Consider the following 23,674-nt stretch of genomic DNA (forward strand, 5'->3'; position numbering starts at 1 on the left):
AAGATTTGCCCCTGTCTCTGTCATGGAATGCTACTCTCTTGTAGCATTGTGTGACAGAGACAGGGCCAGAACTTGACTAAAGGCAACATTACATCTAGTCATAGCTTATCCTGTGCATGCATTGCGAGCCTATAAAAAACAGCACTCTTATTTACATGCTGGAAATGAGCCAAAGTTCCCAAGAATACAAAACACTGAAATGATTTGAATAACTGGCCAATAACTGGTGAATAGTGATAAAATCGATGTTCAGACATTTTGTGAAGAACACAAGTTTATTTACCTCAGGCTGTGCTATGTTGTTTCTTGTATAAAGTAAGTTTGAGTTGTATTTACAAGTGTTACAAGCTGGTTGAGTCTTACAAGAATAAACAGCAGCAATCTATAGCAAGCACAGCTCACTGCAGCAAAATTAATAACAACAGAAAGCATAAGTCACTTCCCTTTTTTGAAGCACACTACATTCATAAGAGACCAAAGTGTCATGTTTGCATGGAGAACTGGAACTGCAAAAGTTATTGAAATCCAAATTAACTATTTTAAAAAGCCTCTCTACTGGGTAAATCTCCTAAAACCACTCATTAAAATCATGATGAAATACCATAGCAACACCACAAAACCCCAGGTAATAAAATAATTTTTGGACTTGTTGACTGATTTCAATTCAATTTTCATTCCACTGCTTCTCCATACGAACATTTCATTAACTTTACACACAGGGCTTGGTAAAAACATGGTTTGAAAAATTGCTTTGTGTTTTTTTAACCTAAACGTTGTGTTCTAATGACCAGGTTTATTATTTTACTCAAAATGCTCCCACAATGGAAACTATTAGACAAGTGTGATTTTGATAATGATTAAATTACTTCATTTTAACTAAACAGCTTGGCCACCCACGAGAAAAACCAAAATTCCTTGGCTGACTTTTCTCTGACCATAAAACTGATCAAATAAAAAATGGCCAACTAATACTTCAAATATGCTTTCATCAACTTATTCTGCAGAATTTTTTTTTTGCACAACAATTTTCTATCAACAGCACTTGTTATCAAAATCTACAGTGTCCTAAATTTCCCTGACTTTGACAAGAAAAGTAGACTTCTGCTAAAATAGATACTGCACTTCATAACATTTTCCCTATCTTGTGGCAACAGGCTGTCTGTTTGACCAGGATATGCTGGAAAGTACTTTGTTAATAGCAACAGCAGCAAATCAAAACTCTCCTAAGCTTGACTACTGTGACAAAAACGACACCAGTGAGGAGATATTGGGATTTAAAGATTCACTAGGCAAACTTTGATTCCCGAAAGTTTGAAAAGAAACAAACTATTTTCGTTCACTCTTAACCTTTGTCTTTACATTAACAATTTTGCGCTTCCGGGGGTATTGTTAGAAGAAGGTGATAGGAAGGTAAGGAATAAAACCCCAAAAAGAGCTTATTAGACAAAAATGGACACCCCTCAAATGACTGTAAATTGTACAGTTCCCGATGTTTAAAAGCTATCAAAATGAAAAAGGTTCTTTTGCAATATTATGTATTATAATTATGCCAATTAAGGCTCTATGATAAGTATGATTACATAGAATCCACAAGAACTTGACTTCTCAAAAATTATCAAAGAAAATTTAGGGATGTACTACAACAATCTCCAAAATAGTTGCAAAATACGTCAATGTTAAAAAAGTCCCCCTCACCTCCCAGTCAGTTTTTTCCTGAAGTACCCCCTCTACCATCCCCACCCAATCCCTGGGTTCTGGAGGATTCTAAATAACTGATACAGTGAAACACTGTCTTATGGCCACCCCATTAAAATGGCCACCTCGTTATTATGGCCACTTTCTTCCAGCCTGAACAAAAGCTCAGTTACTCATTTTCTTAGCTAAAGAACCTTTTTAATTAATATGGCCATTAATATGGCCTGTTGGTGACCAGATTAACAGGGTTCCACTGTACTTGTAAAAATTTTTGCGAGTATCCTGAATGTTTCAGGTCTGGGCTTGGTTGTTCAATGATGATTATGCCAATCCAGAAGTGCGAATTTCGATTACAGTTGTCTAACAGTTCAGTGAGGTTTCCTGTTTATATTTTCTGTTCTCCAGTTTTGACATCAACCAATCTCAAGTTCCATACAACATTGGCCATGCTTATGCATAAGAAACTTAGAGCTCAAATGATCAAGTTTTAACCCTGGAATAATGTCAATTGCCTTTTGAACAAGCTAGGCTAGTAAGTAGTTTATTATATGGCACTAGGGCCATGCTTGTTTTGAATTTGCTGGCTTTCGAAAACAACAAATACACAGCTTACGACCGTTTCAATGGAACGGTCCATATGGCAAAATCCCGACCAAGAAAGAACCAATCAGAATGCCCCGATTTACCTCAAGACCACCTTGCCATATATAATAATACTGTATATATCAGGAATAATGCTGAAAATATTTCCTTGATTACACAACCAGGCACTTATTTCAATTCTGAGATAATATTATACTTGGAGTAAACCTAAAATAATTTCTTCAGCCTGCTTTTAGAGAAAGGGGTAAGTTTTCATTTTAAATTACATCATCTCAATATTATTATATTAACAGAGCAAAAATTATTATTGACCTGGCTGGGGGCTGTTTATTCAAGAAAATATCAAGACTTGTGTCATTTATTTATTGATTTTTTGGCTGCACTTTAAGAGACATTTTCTCTAATATGCACAAAAAATAATTTCTTACAACAAAATACCTAATGCAAACCCTTCTTTTCTAAAAACTGTCTTAAATTATTTTAATTTTCTGTTAGATCTAAAACAACATTACATTGCCAAAAGATTGCAATCTTAAACTAGACATCTTAACTTACATAAGACTGTTATTTATGACTAATAATTCTTGTTGTAACCATGCATACAAGTGGTGTTTGCTTGCAATTGCTTCTTTGATTGAAGAGCATGTCATCCAATGCTTAATTAGTATCTATTTGTCCAGATAATTGCATGCTTGTTACGATCACAGCTGATGATGCTTGAGCCGTCAGGGTGCCACGCACACACGACTACTGAAGAACTGTTGTAAAAGTAACAAGAATATAATAAGTATCATGATTTAATTAATAAATAATTTGACAGTCAAACATCATGATACTATTTTCTATTTTAAATTCTATTCTTAAAGATTTTTTAAAAATTATCTTTAAGAATATTGATTATTGATTAAAATCAATACTCCACATTTTGGAGTCACCATGATGTATTATCAAGAAAAACAATTTCAATTGGTACTAAAGTGTTTGCTCAGCCATCTAATTAGTATGTTAATTTTCAGCTCTAGCCCACTTAAAAATTCGCTTTCTTGTACTTATTTTCTCTTGGTAATAGCATCATGATGACACCGAAACGATGAGTATTAAATCTTCCAGAAATGTTTGCATGTCTTTGTTTTAGCAAATCTCTTTTGATTAAAAATTCTATTCTAAACTATAATCATCTTATGATAGACACTTGAAACAAATGGTTACCTGTGTTCTTTAAGAATCTTGTCTAGCTTTGCTGTTGCTGCATTCCATACAAAAATACTACCATCATGAGACCCACATATCACATACTGGCCATCAGGACTGGAAAAGAAATTAACAATATTAGACTATGAACCAGTAGCTGGTAGTTGCTTACTGAACACTACCCTTTCGGGTCCCAACTATTAAGTCAATAAAAATTAAGAGTGAACACTCTTGACTAGTTATTTTAGTATGAATGACCCAAGGATCGATAATATGGAGCAATACCCTGGGGGAGACTCCCATGTAAAAAGAACAGGGGTGCTTGTTGAAAATTTTGAAAAAGAATCCCTTTAGAGGTACCCAGATCCTGTTTTGTGGACATGGCTTGAAATGTTTTTCACCCCTAAGACTGCTAAGAGGTACCAATTCTAAGACAACACATTATTTCCAGTCATATTTTTTTGGCTCAGTACCCTAAAAGGTATTGCAAAAGCTCCTGCTGTGGACCATTTGAGGCTGAAGCCGCTGAACACCCTAAGACTGGTACCAAAAATGTTTTTTTAACCTCTGAAAGGTACGACGAGGACCCCTGTCCTTTTCATATGGGAGTCTGGGGTACATACATTATTGATGTATGCATCCATTCTTTACTGTATGTTCCCTTGTGGGACTTTTTGATGCTTAATACTGAACAGCATTTAAAGTACAACAAAACAATTTATGTTAATTCTACTGCTGAATGATGTATTTCTACCTAAAACGCTTTAATTCTCAAGAGTGATCAGTATTAATTACTTCTAACAATTTCAGGTACATTCTCAATAAAGATAGGTAGCAAAAAAAGATAACAGTAACTAAGAGGTACTGTCTTGATGCATTGCCAAATTTTCAAAACAAACATGTGATAAAACACATGACAATCAGGAAGGAGAATTCGTAGCCAAGTTTGCCAAACTTGGTCTGAAAAGTTACCTGAAGGATGCTCTTGTGTAATCCATTGCAACCTTAAAACCATCAGCACTGGAAATAAACAGACACAATTAAACTGTGATTCTAGAAATGACTCTTACACACATGTACACCTCTTGGAATGTAACTTAACCCAAACCAAAAAATATATGTATATAATTGTGCCTGAGACGCAATGTGATGAAACCAAAGTTGCCAAAAATCCTTTACACAGGTCTCTACCCACAACTTAAGTCACAAGGGACACCCCCCCCCCCCTCCATCGTAAATAGCAATGAATATTATGATGATGTCTGTTGGCAACAATAAATGTATGTATCACACCCACCTACAAGTCGACATGACCTGGTTCATTCTCAAATCAAGTAATTTAACTGTGTCATCTCTTGCACTTGCTAACATGCAGTTCATGTCTGTAATTAGGGAAAAATAAAATGAAGTGGTCTTACTTTTTACAAAAATGAAACATTAAACTGTTTTAATAACCCTCTAAAGCTCACACAATTAATGACTGTTGCTACTCTGGCCACTGAATGCATAAGAGAATTAAGCTACCGAGTTGAAGTTATTTTGCAGGATTTTGAAATTGCCATGTTGTTTTTAGACTGCGAGCAGTCTCTCTTTTCCTCAAAAATCCATGGAGAAGAACACAAAACAAGTAAGCATGCGAGTGTGATACCGCATCACCGCTCGCAGGTCACACTAACAGTCACGATTGCTTTGCGTTCTTCCCCACAGTTTTCTAGGAAAAGAGAGACTGCTCGCAGTCTATGTTGTTTTAAATTTAAAAGAATATCAGCACTCAGTTAAGCTGGGGCTGAGAGGTCGTGTGAGAGTTACTAAAAGATAGTTTTCCCTAGAACACAACATAAGGACCCAGTGGAGTTAAGCTCAGAGGTCATAATCTTGGTCTTATACACTGGGCTAGCTGCAGTGCAAGGTTGTCACAAGTGTTTTGTTGTAGGTGACATTATTGTTGGAGTAGGAAGATGATTTTTCCATCTTTTTCTGATATAAAGAATTGGACAAATAGGCAAGCAGAGATGCTGGCTGAGTCGCAAAGAAGATGGTTAGTTCCACTGGCTGTCTGCCTTTTTCCAACAGTGTTGCAGTAACCTAAAAATATACACGTTTCCCATCAAATCAATATCAGAACAGCTTTGTTCTAATTTCCAACTCAAATTGGCAAGAAGTCAGCACCTTAGTACAAAGTACCAAATGAACAAATTATTCTCACATATTTACCTGGAGATAAATCTAACGATGTTATTTTTCCTTGAAGTGTTATTTCTCCAACACTCGACTGATTCTCTGATCTGTGAAAAATAAGACAATTTCAATTTTGTTTGACACTGAGAAGTAGAAAGAAAATGCCAAGGTTTGCTGTTGGTTCCTGCAGGTGGGTGTGAGGCATTTCCCCTTGGAGTTTTCTTCATTGATTGGGTTGCCTGGGTGGGTAGGAATGTGTGCTGTGCAGTTTTCAAAACTCTATCTTAGCCTATTTTGGACCAAATCAAGTTACATTACATTCACTTTAAGGCAGACATCTTCAAAACCTAAAGCTAGGTGTGACTGCCTTAATGAAAGTTTAGTTAAGACGACCAAGCAAAATTAGGCCAAAGCACCAGTAGGCCAGCTATATCTGCCTTATAGAGATGTCTAACTTGTGATGCGTTGGTTTCAGGGAGTTCAAAACTGTTTTTTTTTTTATTTATAGGTAAGGCAAAAAAAAAAGGTTAAGTCTGCATAATAATATTATGAGCCAAGTGGCCCATCAGGCTGGCACCTATCTCCAGTTTCGAGTAGCACAAAGCAACTAGGAGTATTTCTACTCATCCCTTAATAGGATGCTAGTTCATTGCAGGTTTCCACACCTCCCCCCCAACCCCCCAATTTATACACCTGGATGGAGAGAGGCACTGTGAGAGTTAGGTGTCTTGCCCAAGAACACAACACAATGTCCTTGGCCAGGGCTCAAACCTGGACCGCTTGATCAGGAGACAATTAAGCAAACTAACAATCATGCCACTGCCACTCCACATTTTCATTTTATAGCATTCAGGAATTAACAGCTAGATAAATATGAATAGAATACTTAAGAAGAATGCCAAGTTATTCTACTCTTTAATTAATGTTTTGCTCACTACAAATTGTGTTTTTAAAGTTTTTGCGATCTATTCGATTTTTCAAATGCCAAAATATTAACTCACACACTCAAAGTATTTTCAAATTATAACAATTTTAACCGCAATGTTATTTTGATTCAAAGAATAATAATATTATTACACTGTATCACATTTTTCAAAGCAATATTGAAGAACTACATTACAGTTCAAGAGTAAAATCATTCCAGCTCAACATCGTTATTTTGGGGTGTTATACATGTAGGTCTGAGACTGAATATGATTCTTTTAAACCCAGCTTGAAAGTTGCTACTTCGGAAAGCATATAACACTGGATTAAAACACGGACTGAATAAGAACAGGAAAGCAAGCAGTAATGAAAGATCAAAATTTGACTTCAAATCTGCTTCTTCAGCAGGTTTCAGTACTAAAACTGTGAAGAAAACTACACTTGGTGCAAAACAAACAAAAAATCCAGCAGTTGCTGAGATAAACGTGATAACAAGTTTCTTTTTCTCCGTGTTGCTTTCTGCATTTGCCACTGACTCCGAGCAAATTACACCGGTAAAGTACAGACCTCTAATTAAGGATCCATAGCAATAACTCATAACAGCGAGTGGAAAATAAGCACTGAATAATGAGTTTATGAAGAAGTAAACTTCGCTTTCTGTATTCATGTGTATTGTCCACGGACCAACACATGCCAAAAGGGGCTCTTTCCATTCTCGTAAGGAGAACTCTGGTAAACAAACGAGAAAACTTGACAACCAAACTAGAGCGATGGCTTGTTTGATGTTGTCTTCAGTTAACCGTAACTTTATTGTTAAGGGTTTTAATAAAGCATGATATCTTTCCACTGCGAGCACAGTTAGAGTGAAGGATGAAGCCATTATAGACATTTCAGTGAAAGCTGTGAATTTGCAAATAAAGTTCCCAGCTCCATTACTGAAATATTCCTCAACATAACTATAAGATGAAAATAATGGCCACAGCAAAACGGTGATAACATCAGCAACAGCCAGGTTTACCAAAAGGCAATTTGTCGTTGTGTGCATTGGTGGCGTTTTGTGCACAATCCTGATGACCAGGACATTTCCTACAAAACCAAGGACATAAATTGGAATGGAAGTGAAAAACAGGATACTGTCTAAGTTTTCAACCATGTCGCTTGTTCCTCCTTCCTGTTCCTAGAAGATCTATAGCAAGTTTCATGTAATTAATGCCGAAGTGTGTCATCTGTTTTGACAAGTTGTTTGACTGTGAGCCCATGGAGCTGAAACAGTCTGCTCAATGCCTAGTCTGGAAGCAATTCATCAACTCAGTTACACATACATCAGTAAGGCTAGCTGTTACATGCCAGACAGTGGAGGAGATTATTCTCACCATTGTCATTTTTCATTTTGAGATCATTAATAATTTTTCATTTCACACTAAACAAGCATGAAGATTGAAAAATTTCTTTAGAAAGTAAAGTTGTCACCTGGCTGATACTATCATTTTGCTGTTAGTTATATTTGTCTAAAATAAAGAAAACAAATATTGTCCCTTGCAATAGTGTCAAATATCCCACATTTGCATTTTCATTTCATGGCTGGGATAAATTATAACAGCACCAGAACTGTCAAGAACATTGGGAACACAATACAATAAGTAGTGTTTCGTTTTAGAACTTTGAGCAAGATAATTATGACTGTTTCCTTTTGACCTACAGTTTTCTTTGTGAAGAATCCAATAATGGAGATCCTTTGGGAATGGGCAAGCACTTTGCAAGAAGGCTTCACATATAAAAGTAACTCAATTAGACATCATAAAATATAATTCAAAATGCTGTCTATGACTTTTCAATGTGAAAAGGAAAGAACCTGCAAGATAACACCATGCTGCCAGCTGTTAATTTTATATTCTGTCATTCTATACTTCACTTTGTATTCAACTGTAAAATAATGTTTTTTTAAAGTACATTTGACAAGCTTGCTGTCACAAAAATTAAATGTTATTTGAATCTTGATCACCATATATAACTGGCAAGACATAAGGATCATCAATCATTTATAACTTACGGAGCAGACTGCAGATGATCTTTGTTCTTGCAAACATCTTTTTAATTGTAAATTCAAGATGATATTATTGTCAATTGAAATAATATAATGCAATATTGATTCAATTCTACTTTGCCTAACAAAAAATATTATTTAGTTAATTGATTAAAGGGAAAAATGCATTAAAAAGCACTCACATATTGCAGTGCAGCCAAATGAAAAGTTTAAATTAAATCAAGGTTAACACTGCACCACAACAAATACAGTTTTAGTAGCCACACAGCTGTGATCTATTGAAATTCTGTGAAAACGATTGTTGTTTTTATGGTTTTCTATTCACTGATCAATAGACAATGATCGTCCACACACTGCTCTTGAAACTAAAAATAACTTTCTTTTACATTTTAGGCTTAGAAATACACAAAATTCTACTAAAATGTCCACTAAAAACAGTTACTATAGACTACTCACCCTTGTTTTCTGTGAGTGACAGTCAACTCAGCGATGCCTCTTTGACTATAGAGTGTGTTCATGTGACGTCATAAAATTCTCAAATTCAAAACTAAAGAGCCACTAAAGGCTTTATCCTCATCGGGCATAAGAGGTACTAAATTTATATCTGTTTACAACTTTGCAGCTCAATAGTGTCCTTTGTTTGGAAACCAATGCATTTTGAATTTCAGAGTTATGGCGGTGTGTAACATAAAGCTAAGATCATGTTTGTCAAAAAATATACACTTATCTCACGATTTTCAGCCCCTTTAGGAGTTAAAGTATTAAGAAAAGTGCTTGCAGTGTAAATTTTTTTTGGTTCGGTTCAGATAATCCGTTGTCTAGATAGCCAAAGTAAGTTCCAGATGTTTACACTATTTTCCGGCTGCCATATTGGAGGACTAAGGAGGTCCTCCAACATGGTGGCTCATACTAGGCGCTATAATTTTGTGCGGAACATTTCAACGAATATCTCAACTTTGGGACAACGCACACACCTTAAACTTGGAGAACTGTCTTCTTTATTTATCGTCTATAACATCACAATTTCTTGACTTTATCCACTGAATGGTTTTTGATTTTATTTTTTATTACGTGACAATGCACACACTTTATTTGCTCATAGAAAACTTAGGCCCGTAGTCTCCATGTTTTATCTACAGATTGGATTTACATATATAGAAACCAAGAACCCTCTCTTAGTCAATGCAAGCATTTAAATTTTGTACTGTTAAGTAATAACATGAAGGATCAAAGTTGCACTATGGCTATAAGTGGTTAAGTTCAATTTATTTTGCCATACATAACAATGTCTTATTAATTATTTTTGTACTAGTACATTAAATGATAATTGATTTGAAATAATTATTTATAACATTATTGATTCTTATAGCTTATTTTCTAACCTTACATCCCAGAATCTAACAGTCTTGTCTAAATGCCCACTAGCCACCTGTGATCTAAATGTGGGTAAAAAAAAAAATAAAACAAAACAAAACAAAAACATACTTTTACTAACTTTCTGTTTGCTAATTGCACAGTAAAGTAAGGTAGACAGACAGGCCCACACTGTTTGTGAAAAGTGTTAGGCAGTATGTAGTTAGTACCAAATTCTGCCCTTATCTCAAGCAGTAAATATAATTGCACAATAAATCATTTTTAAGAGGGGTGTGAGGAGAAAGCTAAGACAGACCAGAATGTATAAAAAAGCAAAGATTGTTTGACTAGTAAAGCTAAACAGCCTTACCTTTTACCCTTGTTACAGTAACTATTGCATGCAATCCAACATCAAAAAAAGGATTCAATGGTGAAACTGCTGCAAAGTCACCATGCTCAATTTTATAACACTGTAAGTTTTTATTCACTTTGCTGTCATTACTAATAACTGAAAAAATACTTCACTAAGTCTTATAGATTGGTGGATAACTAGTGAGACTGACAGAGTTAGAAGGTAGATGTATAATTTGGTTTTGTTTATTTCTTACCCCATGCCCTCATTGATTACAATATCATTACAGCTGGATCCCGCAAATATTGTCCGCGTACCTAAAATAAATTTATAAAGAGAATTTAACAAAGCATTTTAATTTATACCATTAGCTTATGAAAGTGCTGACCCTTGAAATAAATTTCAAACTAGTAGCCTCTGCGGGATCAATACCTTTGGGGAGCAAAAATGTTATATAAAAATGGTTGGTATTTTTTGGGGGGGGGGAGGGGTGGGGGTGTTGGGCTTGCTACATGTACTTTTGGTAGCCTGCATGGCTGGCGGTTTAGTTGGTTGGGATAGAGGACCATATAGAGTGTGATCTGCAAAACAAGCTGCAAAGCTGCAAGCGACCTTGGAAAAAAATAAAACACTGGGCCCCTCGTGGTTTTGTTGCTTGCTCACGCACTCTACCCCAACTAAACTGCCAGCTATTTCTGGGGATCCTTCCTTTCAGGACTTATTAGACCTTTAGGGACACAATTTTTTGATGTTTTTTTTCTGGGGTTGCTACTTTCAGAGGGTCATTACTTTTGGAAGTTTATGGTAGTAGAGATGGTAGCCTTCATTTCATAATTAGGAGCGTATAATCCAAACAGGTCAATATACCTTTCTTTAAATGCCTTTGGCTCATTTACAGAAGGATTTTCACCTTAGTCTGAAATTTGGGGTTATTTTAGGGGTGGAGGGAGGGGGGGATTATCAGAATTTTTAAGGCATTTTACCTAAAAGAGACAAGCCCGAGTGAAGGAAAATGTATTAGTTATTGTAGAGTACTTACACACTCTGCTTCTGAGATCCCAGATTTTTAAAGTCCTGTCATGACCTCCAGAAACTACTTTTGTTGCTGCTCCAAAGAATTTTACAGACATTACTTTTTGTGAGTGACCTGTTAGAGTGTGCTGAAAAAAAACCCCACAAATCTATAATACATCAATGTTAGATGGTCTATATGGGGATTACCTGAAAACTGAGAATTGGTCAAATTTCTAACTAATCACTGAAAACTGAGATCTACAAAATTTAATGACAGCTGAGAAATGGGGTGTAATTTAAACTGACAGCTGGAAAAAGTCCAAGAATTGAACTGAAAACTAAGATTCCAGCACTCCATCAAGACCATCATATTACAGTTGAACCCTATGTTTCCTGGTACAACATTTTGCGAACAGAAGTCCTGCGAATAAATAACACTTACATGTGCTGTAATTATAGTATAAGTTAATCCAATGGACTTCAAATCAATGTAGCAATCCAGGTTTAAGCCCTCACAGGGTCATGCAATATTCTTTTTCTTGCACAAGTCACTTTTCTCTCGCATTGCCTTTCTCCACTAAAGCACAGTGTATATGTTGTAGGTCAACTGAAATTCAGGTTAAAATGAAATTCCTTTGTCTCTTAACCCTTATTATTCATGTGTCATTAATAATTAACTCAATAGCCCATGAGGTGAAGCCGAATGGGCTATTGACCCATGGCCCTTGAGGGTGAAGGGTCTAAGTATCACCCGATTAGTTGGACAGAAAAGGCAATAATAAAGTTAGCAAATGCAAGTTGAAGAAATATTTATTTGGGAATAAAATGAAAGAAAGCGTCACGCTCAATTGCACTATTTTCGCTACTCGAGGACTATTAGTAGCGTAGCCAATTAAAATGCAGGATTCGCATTAGTCCCCTAGTTGGGTGATACTAATAAGGGCTAGAAGACAAAGGAAATTGAGAATCAAACTACAGTAGGTTAAAATCAATTTAACCTGAATTTCATTTTGAACTACAACAGTTGTAGGTCAATTTGTTTCAAACTAGGTTGGTTTGAACTCAGCCTAGTTCAGTTTACTAATGTCTCTGTATTTTTTTTTTGGCTGTGTCAAGATGTCTGGCAGCCAGACAGTGTTTTTAAAAAACTTTGTCTCTGGTTAGGCACCTTTGGGCTCTGCGAAATTTTTCTTCAACCACATCCTTGGACAATAAAAGACACTCACCCGAAGTCTCTGATCTCCAAGTGTCCATACTCGACATGCGCCTTCATGTGATCCCGCCAAAACAAGTTTTTCCTGGAAATTTTGCAGTTGGTATTAATATATCTATGAGTGGTCCACAAGGACAGACTACATGTATGTGCAGACTAACTTTGCCAACCAGGATAAAGAAATTCTCTCCCTCAACACTTTCAAAGGAACAATTTTTGCTGTACAGAATTTTAGAAGACTTGATTGGAACAGGCCATATTATATCCCCATTAACCCTTTAATGGTAAATTTCCTCAAAAAATGCTGTTTTTTGACTACCATGACCCTGAATTGGCCTCAACTTTGCTGAAAAAGTGATTTCTTACCAAGGAGCAAGATTTTCCTGAGGATTAGGTACCAATTGAAAATGTATGTAATATTTTACTTTGGAGCATGCCATATTAAGCCAAAAATTGGACTTGTTTTTGTTATTATTTTTTTTTTTGCTGGCCTGATTTGATTTGTTCCCTGTACTTTTCCTTTCCTTTTTCTCGCCCCTTTCACTCTTGCTAGCTATTGCTTTATTTGCTTTATCCTTTCTGACAACTGTATAAAGTTCAATCAGTTATATCTTTAAGGTCAGTTTTACACCAAAAACAACTGCTCACGTTTTTTTCAAAAACAGACAGTTGTGCAGATAGATCTATCCTAGCCCTATTATCTATTAGCTCTATTATCTGCTCATTAAGAATACCTAATGACATCTAAATTGCTGACATCACAATTGGTACAAAGTGTATGACCCCTCAATCGTAAGAAAATGTACGATTGCAGTTAAAGCTTAAATGTTGACACTATGGGTAAATTCAGATCAGTTGTTATGAGATTACTTAAATCATGGTTCACTAAAGGAATCGATGAGTCCTTAGCTTACCCAGAGTGGATTTACCACTTCCTTTGATGCACAACTATCTTGCATCATTGATCCTGATCCAGATTATTCCAAAGGAACACACTTCATGATATATCCTTATACATTAAATGACCCCTGGTTAGCAACCTAAAATAATAGAAGAATCCTACCTGAGGATCAATTTGTACGGACATGATGCCTGCGTTACTACCATGCATGGTACCTTTTAATGTATAGTTTCCTTCAATTAGAAAAAAAAAATTGATATTAGAAAAAAACATTATATTTACGAACCATAGGTTATAAACAGATGTTCGGGTTGCTAAGAATATCTGACTAAGAAAAAGTAGTCAGACAAGTGGTGCACATTGTCAGCTAGGTTAAACTCATGATCTCTGTAGCCTAAAGTACTTATTAATAAGTGTATTGATAAATGTCTATAACTCCTTCTGCAAAGCTGAGTGGTAATGTTTATCAATTATATTAGATTATGAACTTGAGATTTATATCACATGATAGTTGACGAGGGTGCAGCCTCAGGAGTCAACCATCATGCATAGAAATTGAGAGTCATTAATCTAATTAAAAAATTGACACCAATAAGAGAACAGCATTCATGATAGAACACTTGTCTAGATAGTAGATTTATGCTAATAATAAATTTTCCTAGTACGAACTGCTCCAATACAAGGTACATTACGTAAATACAAGAAAAAGACAACTCAGGCTAACGCACCATCAGGCCACTGTGCCTGCAAGTTAAGATTGCATTCAGATCAATGCAAACCAAGACCATTGTACTCCTGATCTCAAATAAAGACAGTTCTGGCAAATGAAAGTTAACTCATACCATTGACTTTTTCCCAGACTTTTACTTTTCTGTCTGCGCCTCCTGTCACGAACAATCTTCCTGAATTGCTGAATCTTGCTGCATTTACTTCCCCATCATGGGCATCCTACCAAAAAATAAAATAGAGTTTAACAATGGCTAGTTAATTGACAGGTGACCATCAGCAGCTGCTGATCATGGATGAGTTCATCAATGTCCAAAAACAACCATCCCTCCCCTCCCCAATAACAACAACCTATCTTCCTGTGTCTGTTTACATGCCTGGGTTACAATGATTGATTGTCAGCAGAAATCAAAACACCGCTGACAATGGTTTGAGCTTGAACAAGATCTTCAGGTCCAGATTTCAATAGACTACCATGACTATCATGTTTCATACAGACTGACATTTTCAACAAGTTGCTGAGCAAAGTAATAGATAACAAACGTTCTGTACTCACAAACTTTTTGTCAGGGTATGAGGGGACAGATATGATCGCACAGAATGGTATGGCTGGCTGATCAGAACTGAAAGATAAATTACAAAGTAAAAAGTGAACATTCTCGCATTTTCACTACCACCTTACTAAGCTGAGAGAGCTTAAGTGTACCTCGCAAGTTCCTCAGTGATCTAAGGAGCTACATGTATACCAACAGGCTATATCTACACAAATCTTTCTTTACAAGATTTGCCTCATTAACATTAGTGATTCAGTTACTGATCTAGCTACAAATTATACCAGCTCTGAATATTGAAATTATGACATGAAGGACCATTAACCATCTCAAGGAATTTAAGTCCGATGTATCAGACACTTATTGTGAGATTTAAAAACTCAAACTTTTACAAAGAATGCATGAGCTCATTAGCACTTAACTGCCACCCAAATATTTTGCAGTTCTTAAAAACCCATGAATATTACATTTTGCCATGAATATTACACCCAATTCAAAGAGCCAAACATTTCACCATTTACCAAGTTTTACATCAGCTCTTTATATGTTTGAAGTCAATTTTTAACTAGCATGATGTCTTCTCTGTGTAAAGTTGTATATTAATAACAGAGAAAAATGGCAACAATGACACCAGCAAAGATTGCTCTATACTAACTTAAGTAACAGAAACCTGGCCCTCCAGGGATGACATTGGATGATAGTTATCATGCATTGCCAGAAAAAAAGTTGGAAAAAATTAATTAACATACTTCAATAAGATTTCAGAATAAAGAGTAGTGAGATAAAAACATGAAGTTTCGGCAACGACATGTCACCATTATCAAATGCAAATTATTATGTATTGGGTAACGTTATATAAAGAATATAGAGTGGGAAAGTACATTAGAATAAATGAGGCGGGGATAAACAAAAGAATGAGAAAAATTTAAATGAAAAGTTTCGCTGGAATGGAGTCATTTTGAGTGTTCAGAGTCAGACTCTTTTTCCTTATAAAAAGCATCTCATAAATAAGGCACTCGAACTTTCCATGGCATTTCTTTAAGGTGGTAAACTGCTCGTGAAGATTGTTAGATGTTTGATTGTGTTTGTCCAATGCACATTTGATAATGGTGACATGTTGTCGCCGAAACGTCATATTTTTATCTCGCTACTCTTTATTCTGAAATGTTTTTCAAAACCTTTCAATAAGATTGGTGTTTTAAATGATGTTAGCGGATAAAGGCATGATGTACATGCAGCAATTCATGTTTTTAAAGCAGAAGTCTGATTGACAATTACAAATTTAATTAAGGTGTAAAGTTACTGAGAGTTGTGAGCATCTAACACATCAAAAAATAGCCTGCTTTGGACTGACAAGATTCATTTACGTAGGGCAGCAGTGTTATAAACCCAGTATAAACGTCTCGTTAGTTGGACCTACTTTGGTAAATTTACTTGTACATGTTCTTTTGCTGCATCTATAAGAGCTTTCTGGAGTTTTTCCTGATGTATTCTAACAAAAATAACAATAACTAATTAGTGATTGTTTAAATTATCAAGTTCTACTCCTACAACATGAAAACTAAAAAGAATGTCCATCACAGTTGGATTGATAGAAATAACTTTACAATGAACTGTCTTTAAGATGGACACATTTGGGAACAGCTCTAGCTATCTGCTTTGGAGAGGTGTCTGCCCTGAGAGTTCACTTACAGAGAAACAAGTGGAATTCTTGACCTGAACCAGCCAGAAAGTCACCTCTGTCTTAGAGAGTGTTTACCTTACAATGTTGTCCATTTTGACAGAGTTAATCAAAAGTGTTCTGTATTGTTCAAAAAAAGATATTTTAAAACCTTTTTCAGTTCACAATAAATAATGTTTATCCTCTAGTTGGCGTATCATTAATTTTGATCCACAACTGTTACAATGTGGTATGAAAAAATCAGCTCGAAATCAGTCTCAGCTGTGAAAAGAGTGTTAAGTCTAAGATATCTCATTACAAAAGGTAGTCCTTTATATAAACCTTATTGGATTCCCTGGACGGCCTTGCCTTTTACATTCATTGATACATTGCAAATATATTTATTTTATTGTGTGACAAAATAACAATAAACTGAAAGTTAAAAAAGGATTACAATGTACAATTTATTTAATACATAAAATTAAATTTGAATAACCTTCTCTGAGTTTCATTTTCAGCATTCACTTTATCAGCATCTTTTGCTTTTTGTGCCATCCATCTTCCTATCTGCATAAATTCAAATCCAGTTTATAACATTATGGCTATGGAAGGTAATTTTACGCTGTTGAACTCTGGACCAAGCTTTTCTCAAGGTCTGGGCACTGACCAAGGTCACTTTCACCATTAATCTTTCTTTGCAGCAACTAAATGACATCCTTCAAAATGTTACAGCAACCAAAAAAAAATTACCTGGGGGTAATCTTCAATAAATTAGCCTCCAATACAAAGAGTCAGTGAGTGACTACTCTCATTCTTGCCATCTCATGTTACAGAAAATGCGATACACTCCAGGATTTTTCACCGCCTAGCTTGCATTTGCATTCTAAAAATTTTTATTAAGAGGTCTCATTAACATATCCAGCAGGAGAGCAACTGGTTTTAACAGGTGGGAAAGACCTCTTTCAACTGACAAAACTTCTATGTAAGAAAAATTTACCCCTAGATTGTCACACTGGGCAGCAAAATCATCCTCACAGCTGGTCAATTCGCCCAGTGCCCGGCCCTTAATGAAACCCCTGTTCATTTAACATTTGAAGGCTTTCGTGCGAAAAGGGCGTATATAGCATTTTGGGTCGATTTTTATTTTTTGCAGGATTGAGCTAATTTTTGGCAGACTGACTTGTTTTGACATGAAAAGCATTGTTGCATAATTGTTTTTGTTGATTTGCACTTCACTTTTCCAAGGGTCTCTTTGGGAGATCTTTTGTTGAGCGAAAAACAAAAGAAACCTTTTGTTTTGCTAAATGATGAGGTCACCGAAGCGTGGTATCTGCCCCTAGTTTTATTATTCATATAATTACACAATTCTCTTTCTGTTGCTTTGTTAGCGCAAGCGAATAAGGCGCTGAATGTGCTGGATTGGAGTTTGTTTTGTCGTGACACCGGTGAGGTTGGTCGATTGTTTTTTTTTTCCGGTCTATTTCTCTACTTCTTTCAAAAATCAAAACATTTATTTAAAAAACACCGTGCTGTCGAAGCTGCTAAAAGTAACCATTTAAGTTTGTGCTGCGTCAAAATCCACCTTCGAAGGATTCGCTCCAAAAGATGCTGCTCGGAAAACTGAGTTTTTTCGCATATGTTATTTCTCAAAAACAAAGTGCAAATCAACAAAAACAATTACGCAACGATGCTTTTCAAGTCAAAACAAGTCAGTCTGCCAGAAATTAGCTCGATCCTGCAAAAACTGAAAATCGACCTAAAATGCTATATACGCCCTTTTTGCAAGGAAGCCTTCATTTATTTATCAGCTGTCACAAACTCACAAGATCTTGATTATCTTCTTGTAGTTTTCTGTGTTTTTCTTCTAGCGATGAGTAAGCAAGTTGTAGGGCCTGAAATTCATCTTTTACCATCTAGTAATTATAAGCAAAATAAAAACTTTCAATTAACAGATCAAGAAGATATTTGTTTTTGAAGGTTGGACTGGAGAGATAAGAATACTTTTTATGTCAGCAGATTGATAGTCATTTAGAGGAGAGTGGAGAGTGAGAGTTTCAGTGGCTTTAATGTTAGCACAGTGGATGCTGGATCAAGCAGTTCAGGTTAAGATGTTATTGTGCTGGGCAAGACGATTATTATTACTACCACTTTGAATATCTCACACTGGTGAATGTAAGGCTGGGGGGTAACCCTGTGGTGGACTGGCAAGTGCTCCATTCAGGAGGAGTACAAATTCTCCTTCAGACCTAGTAGCTTAATGCCATGGAAACTGTGATAAATTCCTGCAAGATACCTGGACAATAATATTGAGTCCAAAGCAGACTTTTAATTTCTTTCGGTCTTTAACCAGAGCAGGGTTTATAACTGGTGTTTCAGTGGTCAATTAGGTTTTGGTGTCAGTCTGATCTCATATCAGTCCACTGCTTGTGACATGTATTTAATAAGAAAATATTTTGTTTCCATGAATGACAAATTGACTTCACCTGACAAGTTGCATCTAATTCTATTATTGTCTGCTGAAGGCTCTGACACTCTTTGTCAACTGATTCTTTATTGATGGTTAAATCCTGTAATCTAAAAATATGGGCAAAAATGTCATTTCAAATTTTACTGACAAAATAAAATAATATACAACTTGCATTAGGTTACAAATAAATTATTCATTCCCAGGTATGCTGTCACAAAGATAAATCAAGAAACTAAGGAAATTGCATCCTTACGTTGGATGCTCAAGTGGAAACAAACTCAAAATTCTTCAGTTTTTGCCACTCATTTTTAAGTTGGAATGTTTCATCTCCCTCTCAAGCCCAATATACTTCATGAACTTTCTGTTAAACACATTTTAAGGCACATTGTATTTATTTAGTAATTTCTATATTTTCTTTTCAGATGGCACTACTGAGTATTAAGTGTCACAGCACAACTTCACTACTCACGACACCATCTGCTCTACGATAAATTGATTACTCCAGACACTATGTAATGAGAATTAATTGATGTACATCAATCAGTCCTAGAATCTAATTCCCAGTCTACTTACCGTCCATCTTTGGTAGCAAGTTCCTGTTCCTTTTGTCGTAACGTATTGTTGAGTTCCATCAGTTTCTGAGCATTCTAATCATAGCAAATCAACGCAATAAAGACTGTCAAGAATCACTTACACAAAACCACAATTTTTCTTTAATTGGTTACTTTAAAAGTTAAAACTGTTTGGTACCACTTTTTATCATTGGGCTTAACTTAAATGAGTAAAATAAGGGTTGTCACCAAGTCCTGAAGTCCCACATGTTTAATATCAAACACTCAGGACTGTTTGTTAGACCACATTTCTAAACACCCAGAAAAGGGTTGAAAATATAATGCACAGTGGAGGTATTTTTGACAAACTTCAGGGTGTTTCAAAATACGATCAGACACTGTCTTGAGCATTCAATATTAAATATCTTCTCAACTGAAACTATACATAAAACTAAGGAGAAAACTCAGATTAAATAAAACTGAAAAAATCGGTGCTGGCTAATTAATAGTCAGAATGATATGCTCCAAACACTGTCACAGTCATGATTTCCTTTGTTTGAGCTTTATAAATTATTAAATAAGTTTGAGAAGTATGCAGCATCAATGTCAGAGTAACTGGCTGATTCTGCCATCTTTTTGCAAGAATCAGAAAAATAGCTCAGGAGAGTAGCGAGAACAGATCATGAACTAGATAGCAATTTTTGTCAGCTACAGTACTTCTGACAACCCTGAGAAATAACACAGTCATGCAATGTATTTTTATGCCAAGAGCCTGTTACTTGACATAACACCTGCTATGACTGTCTGTTAAAAGATAACAGTGCCAAATTTTTCTTTAATGTACACTGGCCTTATGACCATGCAAGGTTAGTTCCTAGAAGACTGGCATAAAACAGATGGTAAAATGTTTATCTTTGTTTACTTAATAGACATTGTTTGCTGACCTCAATGTAGTAAAAATCAATACTATTCATCTGATGTACCTCTCCCTTTTGCCGATGAAGCTCTGTCAGTTCTTCTTGTAACTTGTAGAGTTTTTGTTCCAATGCTGCAGCTTTTTCTGATCCACCACCCCCTCCAACCCCTCCCCCTGTTAAACTACAAGGAGAACAAAGCACATCAAGATCAGTATGCTCAATTTAAGGGGAGGGGTGGGTCAGTTGACTTAGCACACCTAGTGGTTGATCGACAATGGCAATTTAAAAGTTTTAGAGTTATTTTCATTTGAGTATCGTAAAAGCCAAAAAAATCATTCTAACCAACCATAAAGGACACAGACCATACCGTGAACCAAACATTACATGTAGCTTATGTAACGTGTGGGAAAAGGAGTGCGATTGAGTTACATGTACAATTGCCTTTGGTTTTAGTTCTGATTGGATGGAAGAGTGGCGCATACATGTAGCTGATACAAATTAAATAAATTACTTCGCGACACTCAAATAAAAACCACTCTTTTTCATCCCTGATGTCATCTATTCCAACAACAACTACAGCAACAACAAAACAACTGTCCCATCATATTTCAACTAAACTTTATTGATACAAATTATGGTCTTTTGATATGTATGTGTTCTGACCAATAGGATTATGTACCACTGACCATATTATGAAGTTTCATTTATAAGTACAAATTGAACATTTCTGTACCTCAATTCTTGAACTCGTCCTTGAAGTTCAAGTTTTTCCTAGACAAGGACAGAAATTGAGAGGTTAATTCTAGGCAAGAAATTACAAAATTTAAGCATACTTGTATTGGCGGTAAAATTAAAAACACTTACATGCTCTATGAAGTAGTTCGCCTTAAATATGTCTTACTCAGTACAATTTTTATTGCAGATCAATATGTGCCAACCTCAAGGGGTGACACCTATTCCAGACTCTCGATTTGTGGGGGTGGGTAAAAGGGGAACAATGCGGGCATGAGCACAAGGGTGATCTGAGTACAAACCCCTTGCCTTTTTTCCACTTGTTCCTCACACCACTCTAACCTGCGCCAAAAAAATGCCTGGATCAGGGTACAAGGGTGGCAGAAAATGATAGATGATGAATGATGTCAGATGTGAGCTTGAAGAGATGGTGACAAGTACATTTTGGAACTCACAAAGCCAGGGCAAGGAGAAAGAGAACAAAACAAAGCCCTCAGCTTTTAAGAAAATTGAATTATTTTTTTCTATCAAGAGATGATGGTGAAGAGACAACACCCATGGACTTCACCATATATCCACTTCTATTATTAAAATTAACCTGAAGCATAGTGTAAAAATCATGTCTGGTGCATTACTTGAATGGAACAGGGCGTGCTATACTCGTCTGGTAAGGGGTGGACCATCAATTTTTTGAGGGGGGGGGGGGGTTGGTCAATTTCCAAAAAAAATCCTGCACAGTAAAAAAAAAGTATACAATGGGAGTTGTACGAGAAAAAGTGCTTTCTACTATCCAGGTCCTGTGTTTGACTTTAAAAAATTTCTTGCACAAGCTATTGCCCACCAAATAAAAACTATGCACAACCTAAAGGGGAGAAAAAAAATTTCACACCAGAAAATTGCCCAAGCCCTCCCCAACCCCTAAAAAAAAATGATGGTCCACGCCTAAGTCCTTGTGATTGTAACGGTGTATTTACCACCATTAGTATGTAAGTGTACATTTATAGTCATAATTTGATAGAAACTTCAAAATCAGGACCACCTGTGAGTCTGGCAGCCTCTCAGTAATTATAACAGGTTGCTGGAGACTCAGAAGGAGCTGTGCTCTAACCTGTTGCATATGAGCGACTTGTATTTCCAGTTGAACCACTCTTGATTTTGCAGTATCTGCATTTTCAAATAGCTTGTTGTCTGTTGAAAAAAACAGATTGTTGCGCTACAAGTCAAACTTATTGCACTTTTATAGTTTTTTACTTGGGGTAGAACTAAAGACAGGAAAACAGAGCACCCCAATTTAAACTGATATGACTTTGTATAGGATAAGGTTAAGGATATTTCCTATTTTTGTCTTGAACAACTTCATCTTTGTTTTACTCTGTCACTACTCTCTTCCATGATCCATAGGTTCTTTGTATCTGTACATGAATATTGACCTCTGATATCAGCATCTTCTCCATACACTCAATTGTGGTGTTTTTTTGTCGCTTTCAGTAAAACATCACAGGCTCAAATTACACACACATGAATATTTTATTTATTTATTTAAAAGAGATATAAAGTTAATAATTTGACATGCCCCCAGGTACCAAGGGCAAATCTAGGCAGGTCATGTCTTAACAAGATTAATGAAATAAACATATCACAAAGATAACAAACTCAAGTAAAAGTGAAACTTGAGTATAACAGAAACATTTACATTGAATATCACTGTACAGCCCCACTCACACATTCCTATGGAAAATCATACTGCAAGCTGAAGTGTTTGGACCAGTTTTTGGTTTTAATCAGGTTGCACAGACCTTGCTGGGTTCACTCTACACGGCCTGACCTTTAACCAAATATTTTCCTACCTTTCCATTCAGTTAATAACTTCACATTATAATGTGTGCAAATTATTTCTGTTGGTTACTATGGCAGGATGCAAATTGAATTTTCAATATTTGTTACACTTTCCCTTTCATATTTTGAGCTTAAGCTTAAGCTTTATAATTTGGTGAATTTTTTTCACATGATTTCTATTTTCGAATATTTCATTTTCAACATGATTTGCAAGAACAAGTATCAAATATCCCAGAAAAAATATATACATGGGCTTTTCTTATTTTAGTCGGAACAGATTTGTTTTGACATTGTTATTGAATAATAATAATTCCGTGACAAACACGCAATGAAGTGATTCGAGGTCTGAGTGAAATGTCCTGCACGTAAACTTCACTTCTTTCTACCATTCCAAGTCAATATTAAAGGTACATTCGATGAAATAATTTGCTTGATCCTTTTAGATCGCTGCAAGCCTCCGTATGCAAAGTTCCGTGAAAGCAAACTGCGGATAAATCTGCATGTTTTTTAGTATCAGCAAAAACTGCTTTGAGGACAATTCTGTGAAATGCTGCGAAGTTGCGAAGCAGTAAGAAAGTACCAAAGTCTTCACTTACGTTCCTTGATAATGTCTCTGAAACAGTACCATTCCCCACGATCTCTTGCTTCTAGCTTCCCCGAAATTATTTTCCTCCAACTTTGCCTTTCCCTTCGCGCCATCTTGTATGACTGGGGACGATAGACGTCCCACTCAAACCGAGTAGAACATGGGTTTGAATCCAAGTCG

General features: G+C 35.9%; 2 protein-coding genes across 3 annotated transcripts; both read right to left on the bottom strand.

Annotated features, from left to right (window-relative positions):
• Positions 1–256: 256 nt before the first annotated feature.
• LOC110041755 (autophagy-related protein 16-like) lies at positions 257–23,639 on the bottom strand. 2 transcript variants are annotated; one of them, XM_089293261.1, is made up of 21 exons: positions 23,505–23,639; positions 22,181–22,260; positions 21,074–21,111; positions 20,407–20,521; positions 19,446–19,519; positions 18,889–18,979; positions 18,229–18,318; positions 16,902–16,972; positions 16,166–16,237; positions 14,751–14,817; positions 14,311–14,416; positions 13,631–13,701; positions 12,581–12,652; positions 11,380–11,500; positions 10,597–10,657; positions 10,018–10,071; positions 5,704–5,774; positions 4,787–4,871; positions 4,462–4,509; positions 3,508–3,606; positions 257–3,056 (listed from the first exon to the last, which is right to left on the bottom strand). In XM_089293261.1, exons 1-21 carry the CDS (start codon positions 23,605–23,607, stop codon positions 2,960–2,962), a joined length of 1,686 nt encoding a protein of 561 aa, XP_089149387.1. In that variant the 5' UTR covers positions 23,608–23,639; the 3' UTR covers positions 257–2,959. The 2 variants fall into 2 exon arrangements, with proteins under 2 accessions (XP_089149387.1, XP_089149388.1); XM_089293262.1 differs by lacking the exons at positions 257–3,056; positions 3,508–3,606; positions 4,462–4,509; positions 4,787–4,871 and adding an exon at positions 4,894–5,574.
• LOC110041752 (allatostatin-A receptor-like) lies at positions 6,564–10,003 on the bottom strand. Its single transcript, XM_020747064.2, has one exon. The coding sequence runs from the start codon at positions 7,742–7,744 to the stop codon at positions 6,803–6,805; it is 942 nt and encodes a 313-aa protein (XP_020602723.2). The 5' UTR covers positions 7,745–10,003; the 3' UTR covers positions 6,564–6,802.
• Positions 23,640–23,674: the final 35 nt, after the last annotated feature.

The sequence above is a fragment of the Orbicella faveolata genome, unplaced genomic scaffold (assembly GCF_042242905.1).
Source record: "Orbicella faveolata isolate gen_17 unplaced genomic scaffold, um_ofav_v1 contig_25, whole genome shotgun sequence".
Taxonomy (NCBI): Eukaryota; Metazoa; Cnidaria; class Anthozoa; order Scleractinia; family Merulinidae; genus Orbicella; species Orbicella faveolata.

Coding starts and splice junctions, on each gene's coding strand:
- LOC110041752 (XM_020747064.2), bottom strand. CDS start 7,744: ATGGTTGAAAACTTAGACAGTATCCTGTTTTTCACTTCCATTCCAATT.
- LOC110041755 (XM_089293261.1), bottom strand. CDS start 23,607: ATGGCGCGAAGGGAAAGGCAAAGTTGGAGGAAAATAATTTCGGGGAAG. Junction 13,702..14,310: donor AGTCTGGGAAAAAGTCAATG/GTATGAGTTAAC, acceptor TTCTAATTGAAG/GAAACTATACATTAAAAGGT. Junction 10,072..10,596: donor GTAATCAATGAGGGCATGGG/GTAAGAAATAAA, acceptor ACCCACATTTAG/ATCACAGGTGGCTAGTGGGC.